General features: G+C 53.6%; 1 protein-coding gene across 1 annotated transcript in view; it reads left to right on the forward strand.

Moving 5' to 3' along the window:
• CRACR2A (calcium release activated channel regulator 2A) overlaps window positions 1-26,627 on the forward strand; it is a 107,793-nt gene that overhangs the window by 68,200 nt on the left and 12,966 nt on the right. Inside the window, exons 8-16 of the mRNA XM_082634791.1 lie at window positions 60-155; window positions 1,557-1,744; window positions 7,041-7,112; window positions 10,786-10,831; window positions 12,935-13,041; window positions 16,147-16,465; window positions 20,163-20,295; window positions 25,196-25,277; window positions 25,379-25,493. Coding sequence (XP_082490917.1) covers window positions 60-155; window positions 1,557-1,744; window positions 7,041-7,112; window positions 10,786-10,831; window positions 12,935-13,041; window positions 16,147-16,465; window positions 20,163-20,295; window positions 25,196-25,277; window positions 25,379-25,493 — 1,158 coding nt within the window. The remainder of the gene's footprint in view (window positions 1-59; window positions 156-1,556; window positions 1,745-7,040; window positions 7,113-10,785; window positions 10,832-12,934; window positions 13,042-16,146; window positions 16,466-20,162; window positions 20,296-25,195; window positions 25,278-25,378; window positions 25,494-26,627) is intronic.

Consider the following 26,627-nt stretch of genomic DNA (forward strand, 5'->3'; position numbering starts at 1 on the left):
AAAAAAATCTCCATCCCGGTGCATCTGGGTCTCAGGTGTCCTTCTTCCTGGCTTGGCAGGACACGGAGAGGTTCCAGGCCTGCAGTCAGGAGCTGCAACAGAAGCTGTTCTCCAAGGAGCAGGAACTGGAGCGGCTCATCCAGAAGCAGAAGCGGGTATGTTCTTGTCCGTGTCCTCAGAGCACCTGCTCTGCACTCCATACTCTCCTCTGGCGCTTGCCCACTTTCCCTACCATTCACTTAAGGACTTTGTTTTCTTAAATCTGAGAAGAACCATTTAGCTGTACAAAAGAGAGCATTTGAAATCACAGTTGATCCCAAGATAAAGCCTTTATTCTCCACTGCCTGGTGTTTAACTTGGAAAAATTGCCAAGAATTCTCCCAAGTATCCTCCGCAGATATCGTGGTATAATTATGCCCAGGAGGCACCAGAATGCCAAAACGTTACTTTGTTTCCTGAATCCTGTATGAGAGATAAGGGGGATGCCGCGGTACAGGGGTCACAGACACTGATATCTGGGGGGAGGCTGCAGACTGTGATGTCTTCCTGCCAGGATGGCCAGGGATGCCTCCAGCTGGAAGAGCAGGTTGACTAGGACTAAGGTCAATTTGTCCATCCCCTGTCTCCCCGTGTGCCCGTACAAGGTGCGTCAGCCTCCTTTGGGACAGTTCCCGTCACCCCGCAGGGTGGATGCAGACACCAGACGCGCTCCTGATGCACCTGAGTCCCCAGAGACAGGCTGGGTGGTGTCCCAGGGTCCATCCACTGTGGCTGGGAGCGCGTGGCTCAGGACCCCAGGGAGATGGGTCACCTAGGCGAACCTCGCGCTTGCAGCCTCCTCTCCAAAGCAAGGGGCTCGTAGGAGAGAGAGGCCCAGATGCCACTTGGCCTCCTGTTTTGTTTTGTCTGGCGCTGGAAGGCATCCAGCCCTGGACAGACCCAGACACATTGGTTGCATTTGAATAGAAAGGGATATTTTTAGCAGCACATTAAAATACACTTGAAGACACCCCCGTGCTAAGGCTGGAGAGGGTTCCACTCCTCTGAGTATCCAACCTGTAGATTTCGGTTTCTCTCCTGCAGCAAGACGCTCTCACGGCCAGCTGCCTCCCCTCCCCCCGCCCCTCCCCCCCAACCCAGCCTGCAGAGTCGTACCTGGCTTCTCCTCCTCTCCCTCCTCCTCACTATTATGCATTAAGTTCTTACCAATTAGATTTTTCCCTCCAATGAATGACTGCCACTCGACTTAATCACTGCATGCTTGCCTGATTACTCAGGGGCGTCTTGAGAATCACACAAAATTCCTTGTTGTTGCTTCCTTCTTCTCTTACTGGCCACGTTCATTAAACTGAATTTATTCTTCTTGCCTCCAGGAGTGTGTATGTGTGCCTTCAGGGGCAGGACAGAGCTGACTGAGCCTTGAGGGCAGTGAGGAGCAATAGCGTGGGTTCCCGCCCACCATGTGGAGGAAGCAGGCGCGGCTGGGAAAGGCCGGCCTGATGGGGGGGGTGCTTGCTCATCGCTCCCCTCTGCACAACGCCCCCGTTCCTTTCCAGCTGGAAGGCCAGTGCACCGCCCTGCACAGCGACAAGCAGGAAACCAAGGCTGAGAACACCAAGCTGAAACTCACCAACCGGGAGCTGGCCAGGGAGTTGGAGCGGACGTCCTGGGAGCTGCAGGATGCCCAGCAGCAGCTGGAAAGCCTCCAGCAAGAGGCCCGAAAACTCCACCAGGAGAAGGAGATGTGAGTGTCACCCTTGTGCCCTCCAGATCCGTCCCCTGCTGTGAGCGTGTCAGCCCCTGCCCCCCCAGACCCTCCTCCTTGCTCATAACATGGGGATGGGGCTCCTTGGTTCCTGGGAGCTCTTCTAACCTTCTAGGATTCTGAGACGATGAAGCAGACCAGTTCTGTGCCAAGCACTACCTAGGATTGACAAGAAATGTACAGCCTCATTCTCAGAAAATTTATTATGTGATTAGAAAGACGTTACCCAACCAACAAATAGGAGGCAGTCTGGGGGAAAATCCTGAGTGGAAAGACCAGACATTGACTGTCATGGTTCGGAGACCTGGGAGCACAGGGGGCGCCAGGAACACTGCCGAGGTCAGCATGTAGTTCGACAGGGCGTGTGACAGTGCCTGGACGCTTCACCCCAGCTCTGCCCACTTTTTTCCTTCCTCTTTTTCCTTCCTTTTTCAGCCTCCCTCTGTGTGGGCAGCCCCACATCTTTAGGGACTGGTTTGCTGATAAACTACTTTAGGTGTCCAGCCATTGGGTTTGGCTTGCTGGATGGAGGTGCCCCTGGGAACAGTCCAAGGCTGGGTCTGCACCTGAGCCAGAGAAGTCACTGAGGAATCGGTCTCAGGAGTGTTAGGCTTTGAGAACAAGGGCTCTCTGAGGCCCTGGAATCTCACTTGCTTATCTATTCATCCATGTACCAGTGCATTCACTGGCGGATTCACATCAGCAACATTTGTTGAAAGCTACTCAATGCTTTCAACACTGTCTTGGGCACTCAGCGTACCTCACTTACGTCGAAAATCTGACATTATCTCATTTGACCTTCTTAGCATCCTGATGTGCCAGGTACTGCTGTTATCAACTCTAATTTATGAATGAGGAAACTGAGGTCCAGAGGTGTTAAGTACCTGTCCTGAGATGCTAAGTGCTGGACACACGCTGCTGACTCCCCACAGTGGCAAATGAGTCAGCCGGAAAATCTGTGCCCAGGACTAGGACTGGCCACCCTTCACTCACTCGTTTGTTCAAGGACTCATGTAGTCATTCTGCAAAACCTGGGTGCCTGGTCCTGGGTGAGGTAATGTATAAAGTCTGATTTCAAAAAAAGGGCAGTCTTACCAATGCTTGATGTTTTACATGTGTTAACTCTCTTTGTTCAAAAGCCCTGACTCTGTCTGACCGCTGGCAAATCGTCGGTGCATCAGCCTAAATCAAATTGTTCTGCTGGGGCTTCCCTGGTGGCACAGTGGTTGAGAGTCCACCTGCCGATGCAGGGGACGCGGGTTCGTGCCCCGGTCCGGGAAGATCCCACATGCCACGGAGCGGCTGGGCCTGTGAGCCATGGCCGCTGAGCCTGCGTGTCCGGAGCCTGTGCTCCACAACGGGAGAGGCCACAACAGTGAGAAGCCCGCGTACCGCAAGAAGAAAAAAAAAATTGGTCTGCTGTCTGCCTCATGTGTGGTGTCCTGTACTGTTTGGGAATGATCTAGAGTGAGAGGGAGGGGATGTGTTTGGATTTGGAGTTTTACCCTAGGAAGACATCTCAGGTTGAAAAGGATATGTCTTCCCAAGCAGCTGACTTAAAGTAAAATCAGCCCCTCCATTCCAAGGCTTGGATGCCCGGTGGAAGGACAGTATATTTCATTGTCAACAAGCAAAATCGGTTCCTCCCCATTGAGATCAGGTCAGCCAGGTGCTTAACTTTATAAACAGAATTAAGGAGTCAGGCTCTAAAAATTCAATCAAGTCCTGAAAGCGACAAACATCTGAAAGGCACAGGCATGAGAAAGGCAAATGGAAATGAGCACCGGAGCCGGGGTAACAAATCACAGCGTGAGGATTAAAATCTTTCTGAAGCCTTATCTTAATTAAGCAAGGCAGAGACACAGTCTCTGGAGGCTGGGAATTGAAAAAGAGGGAAGGAGGGTTAGGAGGGAGAGAGAAATGAGTCCAGAACCTTTGCGACTTTTTTTCAATAAGAAGCTTGCAGCAGCGTGTGCAGCCGCGGAACCGGCTGGAGCCCAGGAGAGCGTGTCTCGTCCAGAGAGGCCCGGAGAGAAGGGCAGGGAGAGGCTTAGCTCCGGAGAGCAGGATCCCAGACCAGCCGAGCTGACAGGACCTTTGGGCTGGGACCCACCTCTCCATTTCACAGATGAAAAACTGAAGCTCAGAGAGGGGTAGTGAGCAACCCGCAGCCACCCAGCTAGTTAGTGTCAGAAAACAAGGTCACAGCCTCGTCCTCCTGATACCCTGTGCTTCCCTGATGATGTCCAGCTGCCGGATGCTGCTGGGAGGGGGGAGAGTGGGCCTCTAGATCAACAGACCCCGTCCTGTATCAGCTGGAGTTCTGAATGGAGAAAATGAATTTTTCTGTTCTCTGAAGATGCCCAAGGAAAGAGAAGTAGATTTTAAAATCAGATAAAGAAGGAGCAATCAAGCAGGGGAGACAATATAAAGATGAAGGTCGGCTGGAAGGCAGCACCTCTATTTTGTTAATTAACTTGTGTCTGGGGGAGAGGTGGTTTATGACAAGGCACGAAATGTGGCTGAAAGAGGTTTGCCCCCCACCCCCTGACTCCCAGCCTCCCGTCACCCAGAGGGCACCAGCCCTGGCTCCTTGTGGGTCCTTCCAGAGTGTTCTGTACATGTGCGCGTGCGCACACACACACACACGCACACAGACACACGCACGCACACACACAGACACACACACAAACACACAGAGACACACACACAGACACCCATGCACACACAGACACACAGAGACACACACACAGACACGCTCACACACAGAGACATACACACTCAGACACACAGACACATGCACACACAGAGGCACAGACACAGACACATTAACACACACACAGACACACACTCTCACACTTCAGTTACAAAGCGACAGCACGCTGTTCTACATTTGCCTGCGGTTTTCCCTCGATGGACCCTTTGGAGAACGCTCCGTATTTCTTTCTTTCTCATAAAAACACAGCCAACAGCCCTTCCCTCCCAGCAGCCATAAACCTCTCACCAGTTAGTACCGCAAAATGGCAAGTTCTGTTCCTTTCACTTCACCTGTTAGCCAGACATAAACTTGTAGAACATCTAGGTTAGAAGGACTTTCAAGGTCATTTTAGTCAAATATCCAAGTGTCTTTTTTTTTTGCAGAAATGCTTTTCTATTTGTTAACACAAAAAATCTATCTGAATATACATATGTGTGCATGTTTAGATGTGTGTCTACTAGACAAACAGACGTAGGTTTGCACCAATACATACCACGTATGTGTGTGTATATGTGTGTGTGCACAGTGCCAAGGTCCCTGGTGCCTTGTAAGCAGGGCCAGAGGAGGCTTGGAGTGAGGTCCTCTTTGTTGTGGAGGAATTGGCCCCTCGGTCAGACACTGTGAGAACCCGTTAGGTTAGGTCTCCGGTGTGAGTGACTGTCCTCAGCGGGGAAAGCCCTCTGATTCCGGCTGCCCCAGGAAGAAGCAGGACCCGGGATGGGGGTGGCGGAGCCTCAAAGCCGGACGCAGGCAACCTGAGCTCCCAGGGCGCCAGGCTGCGAGCAGACAGCTGTGCTCACCAGGCGTCCCAGACGGCGTTTAGGGACCCAGGTTGGATAATAGGGAAGACATTGTTTTCTCTCCAGTGGACATTAAATATAATTGGTAATAAAATGTTGGGAGTTTGCAGCTCTGCAGGAGCCAGAGAAGTTCTGTTACTTAATAAGCATTGTCTGAGGTGAACTTGGAATTTGAGACAGTCTGTTACTATCGCAAATTGACTTTATAATTCTGCTATAAAGGGGAAAACCCCACAGATACCGCTCAAAGAATAAGGCGATTGCGAGTCCTGTGGCCCCAGCAAGCTCGTGGTGACGTGGATGGGCTTGCCACGGAACTGTCCTTATGCAGCTCAGCCTGTGCACACAGTCCAGGCAGCCCGGACAGCCCGTGGCAGTGACGCACTTACTAGGCTGTGGCTTGGAAATATGGGACCCTTTGCAGTAAGCGTGGGGGAGATTTAAAATCTCTGAGCTGTGGTGCAGGGCACAGAGGGAAGGATGGAAGCAGAACTGTGCAGTTAAGCAAGGTTTATTTTCCAACATCACCCCATTCTGCTTTACTTTTTTCCTTTCTTCTCTGAGTGGTGCTGGATTCCTCCCTAACCACCCCCCCTTCCAGCTCTCTTCCTCCCTCCATCCCTGCTATCTTCCCTCCCCGCCCCTCCTTTAGCCCTTCTCTCTTTTTTCTCTTCCCACTGCTCTTTGTTGACGGCACCTCCAAGCCAGCCACTCTGTCGAGGATACAGATGTACACAAAGCACACAAACCCCCTGCCTCGCAGCCTGAGTTGCCCTCCAGCCACCCTGTGTATGTCTCAGCTTCTCTCTCCCCTTCCTCAAAACTCCTATGATTGACACGCTCACACTGTGATGTAAATGACGGATTATGATTGATACATTAAATCTCTGCTTTGTAGCTAGAGATAAGAAATTTTAGTCAAAGAAATGAATGTGCAACAGTGGAAATTCCAGATCTCTGGGAACAGATTGGAGACTGTTGGGGGAAAGTGGGGAAGGAAAGATAGGTCTTCAATAGCTCCTGCAAACAAAGTAAACCAGCATGGGGGGGACGGGGGGAGGGAGAAACACCACCTCTGCTCTCACCCTCCAAGGTTGGGCTGGAGAAGAGTATTGATTCTGATTCCCTGACCTCTGATGGGGGCGGGGCAGGACCACCGGGAGCCTGAGAAAACAGTGCAGTCATCATCAAGCTGTATCCTTGGGACAGGGAGTCGGGGGTCTAGATTAGGACCCTGGCTCAGTCCTGGGTTGCCAGGGAGAGTTACCAAACCTACTTGACTATCTGTGTCTATAAAATAGGGATCGGGCTTCCCTGGTGGCACAGTGGTTGAGAGTCCGCCTGCCGATGCAGGGGACACGGGTTCGTGTCCCGGTCTGGGAAAATCCCACATGCTGCGGAGTGGCTGGGCCCGTGAGCCATGGCCGCTGAGCCTGCGCATCCGGAGCCTGTGCTCCGCAGCGGGAGAGGCCACAACAGTGAGAGGCCCGCGTACAAAAAAAAAAACAAAAAAAAAACCGGATCATTTCACCTTCCAAATAGGGTGTCTGAGACGATTTGGTGAGACCTGGCCATAAGCCCTGCACGAGGCCGTGCTCTCCAGTGGAAGGCCAGCCCGGGCACCACCTTCCAGGTCCAACTTCGTCACTGCCTCGTGCCCTGGTAGCACCCCCTCCCCACCATGTCACTCATCACTGCCGTCTTGCATCCCCTGCAGGGAAGTGTACCGCGTCACGGAGAGTCTGCAGCGGGAGAAGTCAGGGCTCCTGAAACAGCTGGATTTCCTAAGGTGCGTCCACATCCCAGAGCCTTGGGTGGGAAGGGGCACCCCCAGAGTCTTCCCTGCCTGCTGAGGGAGCGCCCACATTTCCCTGGTCCCCAACATACTGTTCGACAACTGAGCACCACCTCTCCATTATGTTTGGTCCATTGACACAGGTGCCCACCCCCCTCTCCAGCTGGTACCTCTGCAGGCAGGCGCTGCCGCCTCCTGCTTGGTACCTGGCACGGTACTTGCTCAGGTGGGAGGAGAACTGAATTTATGGAGCATCTCGTCCATGCCAGAGGTAGTACCTCCTTCATCTTCCACAAAACCTGGAAAGCAGGGCAACTGTTAATACAGGGGTTTAGCCATCAAGGAAGCTGATATCAGAGAGATGGAGTCATTTACCAGAGTGACCCAGACGCTCGCTGCCAGAGCCGGAACGGAGTCCACAGCGGGCGGATGGTCTTTATTCTGCCGTATTCTGTTCATGTTCGTTGAATGAGTAAACGAATCACCGACAGAGCAGCAGGAAGGGCATTAGGAGTGTCCTCAGCCTGTTAAACTACCTGTGAATTCAAAGCTCATGGGTTTGGTTTGGATTATCCCCCCCAAAAAACAACCAAACCCAAACGGGTGTGGGGAACGATGGAATGTTCAGTTTTGCCTCTGAGCTTTCTCAGCTACTCTACTTGCTGCCTGTCAAACACCTCCTGGGGAATAGTGATGAAAGTTGGGTCCTGCTTTTAAAGTGCAGGTGGATTTGAACTGGGTACCGTTTGAAGGTTTTGAGGTTTGGGTTTTTTTTTTTTTTAATTTGAAAGCAAGGTAAGATCACTGCCTCTGGCATCTTTGATGCCACCAAATAGAAAAGTTCTTCAAACTGAATGCATTTCAGATTTGTTTCCCTCAAGATGTGATTCCAAAGGCCAGGGAGATGGAATTGGTTCTTAGGGGCCAAGTTCTAATCCCTGTGAGAGAAGGTCTGGGTTCTCAGGAAGGCTTTAGTGAAGGCAGAGAATAAGACGTACAAGAACGAGTTTGGTTGGGTTTTTTCCCTTTTTTCTATTGTACTTAGAAAACAATACAGGGGCGGATTCAGTGTGAAGGCTCAGGGGAGGATGACAAGGCAGCACCCTGCCAACACTTGTGGGTCTTTTTCACGGAGACCAGCGTCTGTGCAGAATCCCAGCCTGAACCTTGCTGTGCTGTCGCCTGGTCCCCAAGCCAGCTGGGGAGAGCCCGGATGTGGCGGGAGAGCCCACGGCAGACTCTTCCTCCACAGTGAGATCTCTGGGTAGAGACAGAGAGCCAGGGGAAACGGGCATCAGGGAGAGAGAGAGAGAGCTGGGAGCAGGTGGGGTGGGAGGACAGCGGGAACTGGGAGGGGGGATCAGGACCACAGCCGGGGTGTGACCCAGTGGCGAGGGGCTGCCGTCCTAAGGGAAATGGGGGCACATGGAAGCAGTTGCAGGGCGCTTGGTAGGAACGTGCACTTTGGAGCTGGATCTGGTTCCAGACTCAGCCCTGCCCCTCATCCCCTGTGCAACCTTGAACAGTTGTCAACCACCCGGACATGCCTGTGTCGCAGGCTTCCGGGGAGAATTGGGTGACTTGTGCATGGCCGTTGCTACAGGGCGGTGCCATGAAGGACCGAGGACACACGTACAGGGCAGAACATTCCCTTGCCTGTCGGAGCCTCTGCATGGAGATGCTCCAGGAGACAAGAGACGAAGGCGTCTCTTCCAAGTCCGGGGCTCCCCAAGTCCTCACCCGGGTGCAAGGCTGCTGACGCCACTGCCCGCAGAGGGAGGGTCCTTGTGGCAGGAGGAGCTCCCTTCGCTCAGGGTTTATAAGATACCCTCCCCGTACCCCGCGACTGCCCCCATGAGCTTGTCCTGAGGCCCTGGCTGTGTGCCTGCCTGCCCATCAGATGTGTAACTGGTCCAAAACAACCCCACACATGTTCCTGCTGTTTCCTGCAGGACCAGGGGACTGAGGCCGTTACTCCAGCCCACCTCTGGTCTAACACGCAGGGTGCAGGCAGCATACGTAGCCGAGTGCCTGCACACAGTAGGCACCAGAGCACGGCCGCATTGCCATGACAAGGGTCAGACCGCCGCCATGCCCTCTCTTCCCCTTCAAAAGTGCTGATGGTTCTGAGGCCACTGGCCAGGAGAGTCAGAGGGTCAGAGAGTCACAAAACCGGAAAGCACCCCGAGGCCACCTGGCCATCCCCTAAACCTCACGCTTTGGTAGATAAAGTTCCCACCGTAACCTCGAGTGTATTCTGCGGTTGCACCGCGTCCCCAGGCCCACTCAGTCCCCTGCTGAAGCCCTAACGCCTCCTCTCCATCCTTGTGGCAGTCAGCACCATCCTGAGACCTTCCCCCTGTGCTCCGCCCCCCACCTCTGCCTTCACTGCCAGCCAAGGCCAGCCCCCAGCTCGTGCTCTGTAACTAGATCCCACCTTCCTCAAGGACTACTCCCGTCTTTCTTCTCTCTCTCCTCTACTGTCAGTTTTTTCTCTTTGGGAGAGACGGACAAACGTGCTAGAATATTTCTTGTCTAATATCTCTTGTCTCCACCGGCCCATCCAGCTACTTCCCATTTCTTTCATCACTTTCAACAGAACTTCCAAAGAGTTGTTTCTATTTACACTCGGCCGTCTCCATTTCCCAGCCTCACATTCTCAGCCCTCCACCAGGCTTTTTCTCCCCCTATTCCACCGAACGTGGAAGCAATGACCTCCATGTTGCTTAAACTATGGGCCAGTTCTCAGGGCCCCATCCTTGTCCCCAGCACATCACTCTTAGCACAGTGTTTCTAGGACTCCTTTTAAAACTTGAGTCAGGTCAGGACACTCCTCGGCCAAAGCCCACCCCCATGGCTTCATATCTCATTGGGATAAATTCAGAGTTCTGACAATGGCCCACGGCAGGGGATGGCAGAGCCCCACCTCCCCCATCTTTCCTCTGACCTCACTCTGAGCATCCGCACCCTCGTTTCCGTTCCCCTGGATGCACACCACACATCTCCCAACCCCAAGCCCTGCCCTTGCCGTTCCCTCTGCCTGTGACGCTCTCCCCCATCCCTGCTGGGCTCTCCCCTCCGCACCCTTTAAGCCTCTGCTCAGTTGCCACCTCCTCAGCAAGGTGCTCTTTGACCACCCTCCATCTCTGGCCCTCTTTATACCACTTCTTCCCCACTTTACTCTTCTCAATAGCAATGAAATACAAATGCCCTGGGGGCAGGAACTTTTTCTTCCATTCCTTGGTGGAGCCCTGACAGCCAGCCGTGCTCGGCACACAGTGCGGGCTCAGGGAGACACGTGTGGCATGCAGGCACACATGCACTCATGAATGAAAGGTTTGGGGGGGGGCACAGCAAGTTCAAGGCGGAGCTGGAACACCTGGGCCGCTCTGTGGAAGGCTCCCTTAGTGATCAGATGAACCAGTGCAGGGTCCTGAAGGGCCCTGGGTGTCACAAGGCCATTCTGTCTATCCCCCTGCCTCTGACCTGACTTATACACAATTACCCTCTGCCCTTAGCCACAATCCCTAAGGAAAGTGGTTCCAGGCCCTCCCCGGGCCTTCCATGCCCGGCCTTCCTCTGTACCCATCTGACCGTCAAACCAATGTTATTGGAGCTGTTGACTGCAAGCCCCATGTCTGAATAGATTCCCCTTTTCCATCCACAGGGAAAGGAACAAGCACCTTCGGGATGAACGGGACATACGTTTTCAGGTAATTGGCCAGTGCCCCCTCCCCTGGGGGAAGACAAAGACTGGGGCCCAGGGACAGCCAGACCTGTGCTGGGACTGGCCCAAGAAGATCCTGAGGCTTGGAATCTGGTCACTCCTTTGTGTGGGCAGGACAGTGGCATAAGATTTTTTGAAAATAGTAAAAACTCAGGTTGACCTATAGGGTCATAGTGTGTTAATTTTCCGTGAAGTGACACACTTTCCTCTTGGCACCACGAGACTGGAATACTCGGGATGGTCCCACGTTTCTTGGATGTAGAAATGATGGTTCCATCCACGAGACGGTGCAGTTGAAATGGCACCATCACTTTTAAACCAAAATGCTCAGTTTTTTTCTTCCTTAACATTTGGATCGCTTGATGAAAATTTTTCATTTTTACACTGTCGTAGAAAGAATTAAAAATGTATATTTACATAGTTGATTTTATGTAGAATTTTTTTACCCCGTGGGGACCGATGCTTCTCTGAACCTGAGTGCCACACTTACATACTTTCCCAAATAGCACGAAAATCCTGTATTTATTTAAAGAATTTCACTTCCGGCTGCGTTAAACAGAATCTAGGATTTCTCATTCCCCTAACATCCTCCCCTTTAGACAGTAGCTGTGGAAGCTCTGAAGGGAGGAAAAAGGTGGGCAGGATGGATTGATGTGACATTCTGATTATCAGGATTATAATATTTTTATTATATTAAAATTATATATTTATTAAATATATAAATATATTTAATATTATTATTATATATATTAAATATATATTATATTAAAAATTATATTATTATTATTATTATTCACACCATGAATTTCACGTGTGTCCTCGGGCAAATCATTAGCCTCCTTGGACCATGACCCCAGTTATCACATGAGGAAAGAGAATCTCTATCCTTTTTTCCATATTGTAGGGATTTTTGTGTGTGTGAAAAACTCTTGGAAAGGAAGGTCTTGTGCTGGACCCTCAGCTGTTCAGTGCCCTAAATGTGGTCAGTACACGGCAGCTAGTTTGCCCCGGATTCGGTGCAACCTAGTTTATAAGTGCAAATCCTTTAGGGACCTTGTACGTCACAGTGTCTTTCTACCGCTGGCTGTCAGCAACATGTCTCTGCCGCCCACCTCTGTGTACTATCAGAGCAAGGCTTAAGCCTACGCATGTTTGTTTGATGGTGGTAATGGTTATAATTGTTAAGAAGTAACACTGAATTTAGTTTAAAACTTCCTAACAAATGTCACCTTAATCCCTTGACCTCGCTTTCCTGCACGTGCCTAACTCGTTCTGCTTTGAGAAGGGAATGGAATTAAGGGAATAAGAACCCTTGCGGGGAATAGAAGAAAGAGGGATAAAATCGTGTTCATGCCGCATCACAATTAAAGATTAATTTGGGATCACAGCCATACCTTCGGGGGCCCTGGGAGCACTGCAACCCCTCCTTCTTTCAGGAAGGATCCCTAGGAACCACGGGGCTGGCTGGTTAATGAGAGGTTCTTCCTGTGATCTAACCCCCCCTTATCTGGAAAACATCTGTCAGGGGAGCCCTGGCGAGGCAGGTGTAAGCCCCCCACTCCACCCGGTCTCTCCATTGCAGATATGTGAGCAGTTTAGCTACAGCCAGCCTACTTCCACAAAAGACCTGAAATACCCTGTCCTAGCTTCGTAGCTGTGGACAAGGCACTGGGTTCCTTGATCCTCCTATCTGGGGGTTTGGAAATAAAGAGGGATTGAAACCCCACTGAAGAGTGTGTGTGATTTAAAGATGCACAGAGTTTTTTCTGCCCATAAATATTTTTCCTATCCATCCCACATTTAGCTTGTCCTCTTGCAAATTATCACTACTCCTGGGAAGGGTAACCTGGCAGACCCCAGGCTCGAAACTTTGATTAGCTTATTAGACAGGAGATGGAGGAATTATGGTGAGAGATGACAGCAAAAAGAAAGAGTGGGTGAGGGCTAGCACGAGCCCAGGCCATTGCTTGCTTCCTTTAGAGTTTTATTTTAAGCCTGAACTATGAGGTGGGGAAATTGAGCCCTTTTCTGCTCCAACGTTGGGACAAATCAGTAGGCGTGGATCTGAGGCCATTTTGTGTTTCTACAGAAAGACAAGGCAGCCAAGGCAAACACAGCTGCTTCCAAGGCAAGCCAGAAGCAGCGATCTGGCTCTGTGATCGGCAAATACGTGGATGGCGGAGGGATGCTCAGAAGGTAAGGCATCCCTGCTCCGCTCATTCATTACTTGTTCCTTGGTCTTGCCAGGTTGGGAGCAGGCTCTGAGCCCAAGCTGAGTGCAGATTGGCCCTGGCGGGAAGCCTGGGGTCAGCCACTGTCGCTCCCCTTGAGTCTTGGAGGACGCGTGCCTTCCTGTTCTGACATCTAGGTGCAGGGCAAGCACTTAGGACAGGCCATTCCTGCCAGTGGGCACTGAAGAGGGGCTGCAGATCAGGGGAGGGACAGAGGGGGTCGGAGGACGAGGGGTCAGAGAGAGGGAGGGAGTGGGTGCTGGGCCGGGCTCTGCTGTCTGTTGAGCAGAATGGATGCTCTTGGTTTTCCAGGGACAGGACTGCGTGAGTCTGAAGGGTAATTAGAGTGTAGTACGGAATCTCCAATCGTTGAAGTCCTTTACAGATGAGAATGGGGCCTGTACTTGACAGACTCCTTTCAATAAGTCATATTTAATTAACTCAGGGATAACATGCTTGGTTGTTGTTGGACAGCACACGATTGCATCTAAGTCCCCAGAGGGGTGGCCCGTTGCTCCCCGAAGGAGGCACACCAGCCTCCCGCCCCTACCCCTGCCCTGTCTTCTCTGGGGCACGTGCTTCATCCCATGGATGGCCACAGAGGGGTGGAGGCTGCCAGATCCCCAAGTATCAAACCCGGGACAAAGTGTGTGCCCTTGCTCGTCCGGGAGACCCTGAGGACAGCAAGCACGAAATAGATAAATCTGCCAAGTGGAGGTGACCTGGGCATGTCAGTCCCTGATGGCTCAAGACCTTGACCCTGATCACCGTGAATTCCTCTTCTAAATAGCTGAACCAGGAGACACAACATGGGAGCCAAATTCCCACAGCAGCAGTTCACCTGTTGGTTCCTCAAAACGGAATACTTGCTTCCAACAAGCAGAGACCGATTGCCTACTCTGTACCTGACATTCTCTGAGTCCTGTGAAGTCTCCAAAGATCAATTAGACACGAGTCCTCTCCTTCATATCCATTACTGAGTGCCTGCTGTGTGCAAGACTCAGTGCCGTGTGCTGGGGATACAGAGTGAACAAAATAGCCCCCATCTCTGCTTTCATGGAGCTGCTAACTGAGTGGAGGAAACAAACAATAATTGATGAGTAATCGATAAATTGCAAACCCCGAATTCCCACGCAGACTTTGTTAGAGGTGACTGCTGTCTGCTGCTGGTACATAGCATTTGGTGGCAAAACCGAAAAGGAGCTTAGTCATGCTAAGCTGAAGGTATTCCAGAATGTAATAGTGCTTGAGAGTTTCCCAAGTAAGAAGCTTTTGCCAAGAAACGCTTCATTGAGGGTCATTTCAGTGTCTGTTTCTTTTCTAGTTGCAAGGCCTTTGAAAAGCCATGCTCTGCATCTGTGCGTGTGCATACTTGCTCACAACACGTGCTCACACATGTGCACTCGTGTGTGTGAGCAGAGTGAAAGCAGATGGGAACGCTAATTGTGTGCTGAAGTGGCTAGGCACTTAGTAGGCGCATCAGAATGTAGAAGAGATTTGTTGGAAAGATGGCAGTCAGTTTCTGGAAAAAGCTGATTTTATAAATAAGTGTAAGAGTCCTGGAATTGCTACAAATCCTTTCTTTTATATCAAGGGATCCAAACTAAGTCAGCACTTTTGTGAGCAAGCATTATACCTTAATTTATCTTTCAGAAGTGTCCAGAGTTCAGAACAGTGATACATTCATTTTTTTCTTTTTTTTCCTGTTTTTGGTCCTTAGGGGCCAGAAATGCTAGAAGCTGGGGGGGCGGGAGTTGGGGCAAGTGAAGGGGCTTTCCCTGTTCTGCATATTCTGTGTCCGTCGCCCACTTTCGCCTTGCCACCGCATCCTGCTCTATTTTCTAGTTCTCGAGTGTGTGTGTGTGTGTGTGTTTCGATTCTGGACTCAAGTTCCTCCCCATAAAACAGCCCTCAGCTTGACTTGCTCATAAAGGCCTGAGAGGGGGCCGCACCAGGAGGGCCTGTGGGGCCTTTGCTCACAAACCTTGGGGACACAGCCCGTGCCCTGGACCCACGTCTGGGACCCGACTGCTCCACACCCCCTGCTGCTTCTCCTTGTTCTGGATGCTCAGGTGCTTCTGGAAGCAAACGTGCACTCAGGCCTCTGAGGTCACTCACTCCTGATCCTAAGGAGAAAGGAAGGAGAAGCGGGTAGAGGGCTTCCTTCCCACCCTGAGCTGGTGGTGGACACTTGCCGTGCCGGGGTCCCTCCCAGAGCAGTGGTCCCCCTCGCCTGCATCCCCGAGGGCTGCTTCCCTAACAGGTCTGGTTTATGCACTGGCTTACTGGGGAGGTGGGCAGGGCGGAAGGGTGAGGAAACAGGCCTGGAGAGTTGGCGTCTTACCTGGCGACACACAGCTGGTAAGGGCTGGCATGGGAGCAGGGCAAAGGCCACCGACTGTTAACCCAGGATGCTTTGTTTCCACATCTGTTATGCTCCTTTCTTCACACCTTTACTTCTCCTTTGTGGCACTTCCCACAATCTGGAACAGTGTAGTGAGTGTGTCATGACTGCTCTAGCCCTGCTAAGCCAAGCACTCCACGAGGACGGGGGCTGTGTGCATCTGTTGCCGACTGTCATTAGCTTAATACCTGGGAGCCAGCATCACCTTCATCACCTTCACCTTCACCACCTTCACCTTCATCATCATCCCCTTCACCTTCATCATCACCTTCACCTTCATCATCACCTTCACCTTCATCACCTTCACCTTCACCACCTTCACCTTCATCATCATCCCCTTCACCTTCATCATCACCTTCACCTTCATCATCACCTTCACCTTCATCACCTTCACCTTCACCACCTTCACCTTCATCATCATCCCCTTCACCTTCATCATCACCTTCACCACCTTCACCTTCATCATCACCTTCACCTTCATCTCACCTTCATCATAAGGACATTGAATGAAAGAGCTAAACGATGCTGGGTCTGGTTTTCCCTTTCTTGGTCCCTCTCTGCCCCCCAAAAGTGTGCTCCTCAGCTATCTGTTTGTCACAGACCCCCAGCTTCCATTCAGATACATTTCACAATATTCTCCCCACTCTTCATTCTTCTCTAAAACAGCCAGTCAGAGGAGGAAGAAGATGTGTTTGGCGTCCCGAGGAGGAGAAGCTCCCTGGGCCTGAGTGGGCCCCCCCTTGCAGAAGAGGGGCCGGGGACCGGGGGTCTGCTCCCCCGGCCGCTCCGCAGAATCATCTCCATTGAAGAGGACCCGCTGCCCCAGCTGCTGGGGGGCGGCTCTGAGCAGCCACTGGGCAAATGCCCGGAAGAAGGGGAGGCCTCCGACCAGGGGCTGGAGGGACAAACCGGGCCGTCCCGACCTCTGGGCCTCACGCCTGCGTCTCCCCGAGGGCAGCCCGTCGGAAAAGAAACCCCGTCTGAGGTAAGGGTGCATCCCACACTGGCTTGTAGGTCACCCTGTGCCTTGTCCCTCGAGTGTGAGCCCAAGAGCCCCAAGGCCACTCAGGAAGCCAGACTCAGCAGGCCTGGTGATGCACCAAATTTGTGTCCCTCGCATACCACCCTTCTCTGCTCTGCCGAGTGTCATGATGGAGACGCGGGGGTCTGGGGACACTCTCCTAACACCTTCTGTTCTTGGCCCCTATGTGTTTTTTTCTGATTCAGATTCTGCATTTATAGAGTAGGACTGAGCCTCTGCTGGGCAATTAGCGTCAGCTATCACATGCTTTAAAAATGGTACCTCTAGGGCCTCCCTGGTGGCGCAGTGGTTGAGAGTCCGCCTGCCGATGCAGGGGATATGGGTTCGTGCCCCGGTCTGGGAGGATCCCATATGCCGCGGAGCGGCTGGGCCCGTGAGCCATGGCCGCTGGGCCCGCGCGTCCGGAGCCTGTGCTCTGCAACGGGAGAAGCCACAACAGTGAGAGGCCCGCATACCGCAAAAAAAAAAAAAAAAAAAAAAAAAAATGGTACCTCTTCTGGTCCGTTCTGTAACCGCCCCCGGCAGGGCAGTCCCTGCTGGGGAAGTCTGCGCACCATCGCTTTTCCTTCGGTTCCTAATCAGCTCGCCCCCTCCCGGTAGTGTGACCCTCCATCCCCGCGCCCCCCACCAGCTCTCCCTGCTGCGTTCTCCGGGAGAAGGGGGCCACATGGACCGTCCTCCTCTGGATCACTGATGATGCTCCTCACCTTGTTTGTGACCCAGGCCTTGGAACTGGCCCCTCAGCCCTCCCCCTGCCCGCCGCTGGACCCTCTAGAACAGTTCCCTCACCCTGTGGCGGCCTTCAGAGCTCAGCGGTCCGAGTGAGGCGTTGGCATGCGTGCCAGCGAGCCCTCTCCAGCCCCTGCACAGGGACTTCTTGGCCTCCGTTATCATTCTTGGGCCCGGATTAAGATTCATGCCTACAAACCACTCCTCTGAAGGGCCCTGGGCCAAGGGAGGTGGGGGGAACTTGGTGGGTGGGACCCTTGGTGGGTGGGGCATCCCTCCTACACCCCCTTCTACATCCCCCAAAGTGCACAGACTACACTTGCTGGCAGTGGGCACAAATGGGGCTTTAAATACCCCACAATAGCCCCCCAAATGTGAAAGAAGTGTTAAGAGGGCCCCGGGAGACGGGGTGAAGGAGGAGGCTGAGCGTGCGTGTCAGCCGTGGCATCTGATCCTTGCAGTTGTTGGATGAGGGGCATCAGAGATCTGTTCTCCCCTTAGGCAGGTGGGGAAGTAGAGTACAGAGCGAAGAGGCCCACCCAGCCCCCAGTGATGGGAGCCCAGCCTTCGCACCCACCACTCTGCATCCCCACCGGCTGCACCGGGATGCGCTGCTGTTTAGCTGGGACGGAAACTGCAGCAGAGAGGAAATGTGTCTGCTGGAAGTCAGTCACACAGCAGCCTCAACAGAAGGTCCCTTGCAAGGCCGCTGAGCCATCAATTGGTACCAGCTTTCGGGAAAGTAGTTTGATAATAGGAATCAACAACTTTAAAAGTCCACCTCCTTTGAACCAGCCCTCCTACTTCTAGCAACCTTTCCTAAGGAAATAACCAAAATCAGACAAAAACTTAATTCAAGCATGTAAGTACATAAGAGAAAATAATTGAAAAAACAACAATAGGGACATAAATTAGACTATATTAATTTAATAGAACGTTATAGTGCTATTAAAAATCACATTTTGGGAAAACTTCAGTGACTCAGAAATATTTATATATAATTCAATAACATAGGAACAAATAGAAAATTACACATAAATTTATATTATATATAATAATATAAATAAAGTATACATAGTATCTCAAATTTCTCTCAAAAAACATATATTGATTCATCTATATAAAAAAAGAAGCCTGGAAGAAATGCATCCAAATAGGAATAGTGACCATTTCAGGGTTGGGGGGTAAATTATGAATAGTTATTAATTTCCTCTCTGCTAAGTTTCCTAATTTTAGAAATTAGTGTATATTACTTTCATTTTTTAAAGCTTTAAAAAAATAAAAACAGTGGTGGGAAGGAGAATGAGAACAGATCCCCTGACTTGCCAGTGGAGGGAGCCTTTCTCCAGCCCCGCCCCACAATTTTGTTGTCTCACTGTCGTTTGCGGGCAGGCGGATTGTCCCCCAGGTTAAGGGCAAGAACTGGAATAGCTTCGCTGCTCCTGTGAGATGGGTCCTTCCCCAAACTGAACCATCACCGGGTTGATCGTATCCTGTCTGTGGAATAAGTGTCCTGCCGGAGGCGGGGGCCAGGGTGAGGGGGGCACAGAGCAAGGTCAGCCACCGCCTCTGCAGCCAAGACCATCTCCTCCCAGCGTCCCCGGGCCTGGGGTGGACCCATGGCCGCACTGAGCTTTAGACTCAAACACAGGACAAATGGAGCACAAGCCTGGCAGAGAGAGATGCTTGTGCAATGCAGGAATAAAGAAACTGGGGCCAGTCCAGTGTTTCTGAGGGTGGGTTTCTCTTTTTTTTTTTTAAGTTGGGTTTAAATTCCTATAATTGACCTTGAGTTCCCTCCTAAGTACAGCATGGAATTGATTTCTCCCCAAAAGGCTGTTAATGGCTTTTCTCTGAAATTCAAGTACTGCTAATATCTGCTGCTACTCCACTATAGTATTTGCTCAGTGAGAGGTGCTAATTTCCCCCAAATCCACTTCCAAATAGATTCTAAAAAGCCTCCTCATCTGGCCTGGCAGTGCTGGGCTGGGCCTGAAGGCAGGATCTGGGGGAGCACACGGCTTTCTGGACTTAGTGACCATTCGGAGAAAGGGCCCTGTGCTGGCCCTCACTCTGACTCTCACTCACCCAGCATCCTGGAGCAGGTCTACTTCCTGCTGGGCCGTAGCACGCCAGAATAACAGGCAGGCCAGTTCCAAGTCTCTCCCGCTGCCGGGTGGAGAAGGAGCACCTGTGACTGTGTTCTGGAAAGTTCTTCCCATAGCCTGGCATCTTGGGGTTTCCCAAGCTACTGAGTGGAGACTGTCTTGCCTTACTTCCAGGGCAGGCAGGGACCCTAGATGGAAGGTGAGCTGGGACAGAAAGGCAGCATGCAGCGGGGCGAGCATGTCCTCCATCCGGCCCAGGCTTTCAGTGACGGAGCAGAAACGAGAGGCCCGACCCCAGCCTGGGATGCCTCTGCCCCCGAGTTATAGATAAGCCTTCTATATCTTCTATATCTCCCCTTCCCCTGCAAACACCCACCTTGTCCTCCCCACCCACCCCCTGCAGAGAATCTCTGCTTCCTCCTGAAGCCCCAGCCCAGAACCCGCCCCCCCCACCCCCCGCGCCCCGAGACCCTTGATTCCTGGTCCATGCTCTGGGCACTCGGAGCATCGTGCCGTGACTGTGTGTACACGTGGCCGCCTTCCCTGCACCACACACCCAGCCCAGCACAGGGCCTGCGGCACAGCACATGGGCAGCAGTGGTGGTGGAATGAAAGCCTCTCTTCCCGCTGCTGAAGCTGGAAGGAGCCTCGGTGTGCTGAGCCCAAAGCTTCCTGCATCCAAGGCCCGAGCAGCCTCCCCGGTGCTGGTTGCGGGTCCCTCCCTGGACACCGCAGGGACAGGTCAGGGTCAGGGGTGGCAGGCGGCCGTCCCAACATTTGACCCTGCTGTCTGTCTTCCACAGGAAGAAGGCTCTGTGTCCACCCCAGACCGGCTCTTCAAGATCGTGTTTGTGGGCAATTCCTCCGTGGGGAAGACGTCCTTCTTGAGCCGGTTCTACGACGGCAAGTTCTCCCCGGGTTCAGCGGCCACCGTGGGTGAGTTCTCGGCCCTGGGCCGGACCCCAGCCCACCTCTGGGAAGGGGCGGCTGTGAGAAGGGTGCCCAGGGAGGGGCTTGGAGCCCCGTAGGAGGGGCTGAGGGCTGGGCTGGTAGGCGAGGCCCCCCTCTGCCTGGTGCTCCACGGGCATGGGACCACGAACGGTTCCTATGCCCAAGATGAGGGGCTCTGAAGTTGGCAAAGATGGACTTCTGGCCCTTTGTCCCCTCTCTGAGCCTGTCTGTCTTCAATCACCCCTTCCCCACTTTCTCTGTGTGTGTGTGTGTGTGTGTGTGCATGCACACTTGTATAGACGGGCAGGATGGAGGACAGTGCTCTGGGGGCTTCTTTTACCCATCACATTTCCTCATCCTGCATCCCGGGCCTGCTGGGTAACAGCTGGAGTCCACTGTAGACACTCGTTAAGCTCACCTACTAATAGCTGATCAGGGCTTCATGCACCTCCATTATTATCTCGGGTAATTCTGTATTTAGATAGGAGCCTTTGCCCCTTCACCCAGAGGTGCTCCTTGCACTGGAGTATGTGGTAAGACCCAAGGACATATTGACCTTTTAGTTTCTACCAAGGTGAATCACTCGAGGAAAAAAAAATGAATCCTTTGGGTGCCTTCTATGTGCCATTTAACCACGCTAAGTCAACTACATTAAAAATACATTGATATGATCTGAATATTTACCACGGGTTTTGATATTTATCATTTCCATCTGTCTTCTCGACAACCCTGAAAGGGAAGCATTGCTATCAGCCCAATGGACAGACCAAGACACTGAGGCCCAGAGAGGTCCAGAGGCGGGTCCTCATTCCCACTCGCTGGTTGGTGCTGATACTGGTCCCCACCCAACCCCACATGCACCTCTGCTGTTCCAGCCCACTGTCTCCCCAACAATACTGCGCTGTGCGTGCTCAGAGCCCAATTTCCGCCACAGGAGGTGGGCAGAGGCTGGCACAGGCAGGGGAGGCCGCTAAGGTCCAATGGGGCATCGGAAGTCCCGGACCTTCATCTCAGCTCTGCCACTGACCAGCTGTGTGACCTCGGGAGGAGGTGTTTCCTTTTCGGCTTCAGTCTTTCCTCACCTGAAAAAATGAGAGATTTGAACCGGGCCAGCCAAGACTGCTTCCAAGCCCAGGGCTCTGTCCAGACCACCTCTGACCCCTGGAGGTCTCACAAGCTGGCCCTCCAGGACAATCCGAGACAAACTTTCCTGCCCCAGAGCCTGCATGGGGTGAGTCTGGTCTCTTCCTCCAGGATAACCTGAACGGGCCGTTCCTTCCAACTTTCTTCCTACAAATGGGTCTCTTCCCACGACTGTAGGCGCCCTGTTCTTACTGCTGAGCCTTTGCAGTTTCCAAATCCGGAGCCCCCTCCTGCCCCACCCCCCGCCCCATTCCACCCAGAAACTGGGCACATCGCAAGGTGAAGAATCAGGACTCTGATGGGAAGACGGCCCGGAAGAGCCTGGCCTCGAGCGGCTGGAAGGGATGGCTAGGAGTGACCCCCGTGTGCCAAGTGTGGTGACACAGGAAACAGCGGCTGCAGAGCTGGACTGGCCCTCCCTGGAGCGTTCCATGGGGTGGCCACAGAACCTGAGGTCACAGCTCGGGCATAGGCTGTGGGAGCAGGGGAGGGATGCTGCACCCCCCAGGGGCGGCCCTCCGGCCGTGCACATGGTGCCTCTCCTGTTGGTAAAATCAGGGAATCGGGGTCTGCTTACACCTCCAACTGGTGCCCCCGAGATGGAAAGCTCTGAAAAAGAGAAAATCAGACTAATTTGCACTCCCCGGGAGGCCAATTATGGAAACACCTACAATTTAGGAAGGGGAAAAATATCAAAGTTTCCAAATCTGGGACGCCCTTGGTCGAGCTGTGCAAAACGAGCCAGAGCGGCAGCTGGAATTTGCCTCCCCGGCACACGTGTCAGGGCGCTGATGTCACACCAGCCGCCTGGAAGATGCTCCCTTTAAAGACACAGATGAGCCACCGAGTCCTGGGCTCCCAGGGCTCAAGCAGGCCAACCCCTGTCAAACACAGCAGCCCTGGACCCTCAGCACAGCACCAACAGGGGCGCGGTGGTGCCTTAAAGCTCCTCCATCACCGAAGGGACTTCCTGATCGCCCAGCCCCTCACGAGCACGTGACCTGTCCTCGAGCCTCGGCTTGTGCGTGATGTGGCTTCCGTGATGCAACAGTCTGTCTTGGGGCGCCCCTGCCTTCCCCACCTTAGCACCAGCGGATCCCTTGTAAAGCAGGTGTGCGGGCCCTGCGGGTGTCCTGGAGACGTCAGACGATGGTCCTTGCAGAACGCTGGAGCTCATTTTGTCAATGAGAAGACTGGCTGTTAGAGGCTAAGCCTCTAGAGCCCAGGACTCTGAGTCCAGAGCTCTTCCCGAGCCCCGCCTTGGTTCATGGCCCTGCTTTCACCCGGGTCCCATGGCCCAAGGTGTTTCTTCCGCCCTCTCCTGGGCACCAGTCCGGTTCCATCCCTCTCCTCAGCTCCACAGAGAAATCCCGAGAGCTTCCCCTCCGGGACATCTCGCTGGCACTCCCCGCTCCCAGGCCCTCTTGCCTGGAATGACCTGTCCTGTCCAGAAAGGTGAACGCCACCCTTCCTGGGGTCCATCACCCACAGCTTGGACCCACACATCCCACACACAGCACACTCCATGGTGATCAGGCCCCCGAGGTCCAGTCCTCATTTGGAACCACTGAAGTTGCACGTCGGGGGTCCCCTCCACGTGTTTGCCGAGTGCTACAGCTGGACGTAAAATCATGGACACCCAACTTCCCTCCAGCACCCCCGTCACACCTCAGTTTACAGATGGGGAAAGCGAAGCCCCCCAGATGGGGTGAAGTCACGTCGTCAAGGTCACACAGCTGGTCAGAGGCAGGACTGAGGCAGGAACATGAGGTCTGGGCTCCCGGACCGTTGGAACAGGTGCAGGGGGGGTGGTCTCAGGAATCCCTCTGGTCCCTCGTCACTCTGTGCAGCCTCTTCTGCTGGACGCTGACTCCCCGTGTCCTCCCAAACCATACGCATCCCTTGGGCTTGTTCGTCTGCTTCCTGGCCTGCGGGCCTGAGGCTGTAGGGAGGGGTACCCCGTGGACCAGCGGGGACTCGCCGAGCTCCTTGTCCACCAGCAGAGCGACTACCAGTGAGGCCGAGGGACCCAGCCGTCCCTCCACCACCTGCCTTTGCATCAGAGAGAGGGCTCATCCTCGGGGGCTTCAGATCAGGCCCTGAAGGTGTGATGACTGCGGCTGGCTTTCCCCTGGGTTGTTATCAGGCTGTGGGCAGCGCCCCGACCTCCCAGAGCACAGATGGGGGAAGCCCTACCGCTTTAGCTAAGAAAACACCCTTGGGTTTGGTTTCCATCTGTTCTGATGGGAGCATTTAGCCTTGGACTTTCTAGGTGAAACGAAGCTGCCAGGGGCCCCGTGCCCAGGGTACTGCTGTGAAAAGAGGAATGAGCCTCAGAACTGGGTTTGCAACTCACTGAGGCTGCTGACCAGCGTGGGCAAGGCTGGACTCCTGCTTCTTTATCCTTCTATGGTCTGGGAAGAGAAGGGAGGTGCACGTGTGTGCGCGTGTGAGTACGGGTACGTGTGTGTGTGTGCAGATAACAACCCGCACATGGATGTCCCAGGGAGCGCGGTGAAGAGGGAGAGATGGCACATGGAAACTGGGGATACCAAGCATTCTACCAGTGGGGCACGGCCCTCTTTTCCTTACCTAGACACGCGCATCCTCTCTCTGACTCTCTTCTGTGAGCCCAGGGCCTCTGCAGTCCCGCTAACGTTCTAGGAGCGGATGACCCTCCCATCTCTCCTCCCCTGCCCCGCCCCTCACACACTCGCCTTTGCCTGGAGACCGAGGCAGGGATGCCCTTTTCCATCAACTACCTCTTGGTTGTCTGTCAGTCTGTCTGTCTGTCTCTATCTGGCCAGGCTGCTGTTGCTGTCCCTACCTGAGCCCTCCAGAGTAAGGACCCCAGAGGCTGGGCCTTTTAGAGGTTGGGAGGGGATGCCCTCTGGTTCCAAGATCTGATGCCTTAAGGGGGAAAAGCATTTTACACCTGGTTGAGCATCTGCGAACATTCTCACCGGGTGTAGGAGGGAGGAATGTTTGTTATCAAAGCACCTGCATTCAGGTCCTCTGTCTGAGGGCTGCTGTGGGATCTCCCTGCCTTGCACCCTCTCTCCGGGATCCATGACGCCAGGTAGGGTCACAGCCTCAGAGGGAGGATTGCAAGTGGCTTGATGGCTGGGGTTAGGAGCTCTGATTCCATCTCTAAGGGGCATTTGCCTCTGATTCCCTCCCCCACCGCTTTTCATCTCTTCTCTCCCTCCCTCCGCCTGCCAAGCCCTCCCCTCCTGCCCCTCCTCCCCCACCTACCTTTGCATCACCACAGTGGGAGTCTGGAAGTGTGATCCATCCCCCAGGGATATGCGGATTTTACTATGGGAACTTTGAAAAGCGTTTTAGGGAGAAAGAAGAAAAGGGAGAGAGGGAGGAATCTGAGGACAGTCTTTCTGTCGCTTCATCTTCCCAAGGAGGGAGTAAATGATAATTCTTTGTGTTGGTAGATTGCTTTTCCATATGTGATCTCATTCGATCCCTAAAGAGGGTCTGGATGACACTGCAGTGAGCAGCCTGCGGTTCAGAGAGGTTCCGTGACTGGATCAAGGTCCCACAGCCGGTCAGTGGCAGAGACAGGACCAGAACCCAGGTCCCGGGCCTCCCGGTCCCATGCTCGGTCCCGGCCCACACCACCTGTCAGGAGCTGCAGGGCGAGGGCCGCGCCCTCGGGCTGATGGGATTCCAGGCTGGGGCGTGGGTTCTGGACTTGGACATGATGCTTGGCTCCCCCCCCCCCCCGCAGGCATCGATTACCACGTGAAGACCGTGCGCGTGGACGACTCACGGGTGGCCCTGCAGCTGTGGGACACGGCGGGGCAGGAGAGGTGAGGAGCCCCCCCCACCTGTAACCCCGCCTCTCCTCTCCCCGCGGGGGCGGGCTGTGGCGGCAGAGGAGGCCGCACACCTGACCCGGCCCTTTGCGCAGGTATCGCTGCATCACCCAGCAGTTCTTCCGCAAGGCCGACGGTGTCGTGGTCATGTACGATCTCACGGCCAGGCAGTCCTTCCTGGCCGTGCGGCAGTGGCTGAGCAGCGTGGAGGTGAGCTGGGGGCCTCCGGGTGGCCCCTCTTCCTGGGCCCGCTGCCCTCTCTGGACACCTGACTCACAGTCCACCTTCTCTGGGAAAAAAACGGTTCAGGCGTCCATGCGTCAGTCCACCCAAGTGCCCGGCACCAGGCTGGTTACTGGGGACCCAAAGGTGAACACAAGAGGTGTGGTCCCTGCCCTCATCGGGGGAGGGGGCTGGGGGAAGGACACAGGACAAATACCGATTAAGCCAATAATGGTGTCATTAAGATTGTGAAAAGTGGGGTAGGATTAGGGGAGGGAGTGTCAAGTGTCAAGGACGGATGGTTCCCAAGGTGTTTAAACTGAGTCACCACCGCCTCTCCTGCATTTTTCTAGCTTCAGGGGGTCCCGCTGTGACCAGCCCAGGACCGTCGTGCTCACGGTTTGGGGGCCTAGGTCACAATCCTTTGCACGAGGGGAGGCTGATCTGCAATGTGCGGGACCCAGGCTCACCCCAGAGTCACCTCAGGCTGGGCCCTCGAGACACGGGCCTCTTCCTTGAATTCTGGATTCTCTGTAAGACTCTCCTTTCTTGCTGTTATCCTTGCAATATGCTGCTTTGTAAGCACTTTTTACTTCCTGACCACCTGCATGTCCTCTGCCACTGAATGCAGACGTCTCAAGGCCAAGGGCAGTGTGCCGAGCCACTTATTATTTTTTGCAGGCCCCCTCCCGCCCGATTCTTTCACACACAGTCAAATAGTCCCAGCTCCTTCCATCGGCAGGACCCATGCTTTGTTCGTTTATTTGTTCTAAACGCTGCCAGGCATTGTTCTGGGGCTGGGCATTCCAGCACCAGAGAAAAGAGACAGTGTCCCTCTCCCCCTGGAGCTTATGTTCAACCCTCTGCTCAAGGCCATAGGCCTTGCCCAGCCCCTTCCCTCCTCATCAGTCAGGCTGCCACGCTGCTATCCAGGACGCAGCTGCCAGCCCGGGACCCTGCTGCCCTCTGCACGTCTTTGCCATCGTGACCGGTACTTGGGTCCCACAGTGCTGGGCAGACATTGGATGCGTGCATGGATGCCGTGTCACCGTGCAGGCGGGATACTGGGGTTGTTCATTTCATTTGTTTCAACCCTCAGATCTATGCTTCCTCGCACCAAAA

Source organism: Mesoplodon mirus (assembly GCF_964341445.2).
Source record: "Mesoplodon mirus genome assembly, chromosome: 11".
NCBI lineage: Eukaryota > Metazoa > Chordata > Mammalia > Artiodactyla > Ziphiidae > Mesoplodon > Mesoplodon mirus.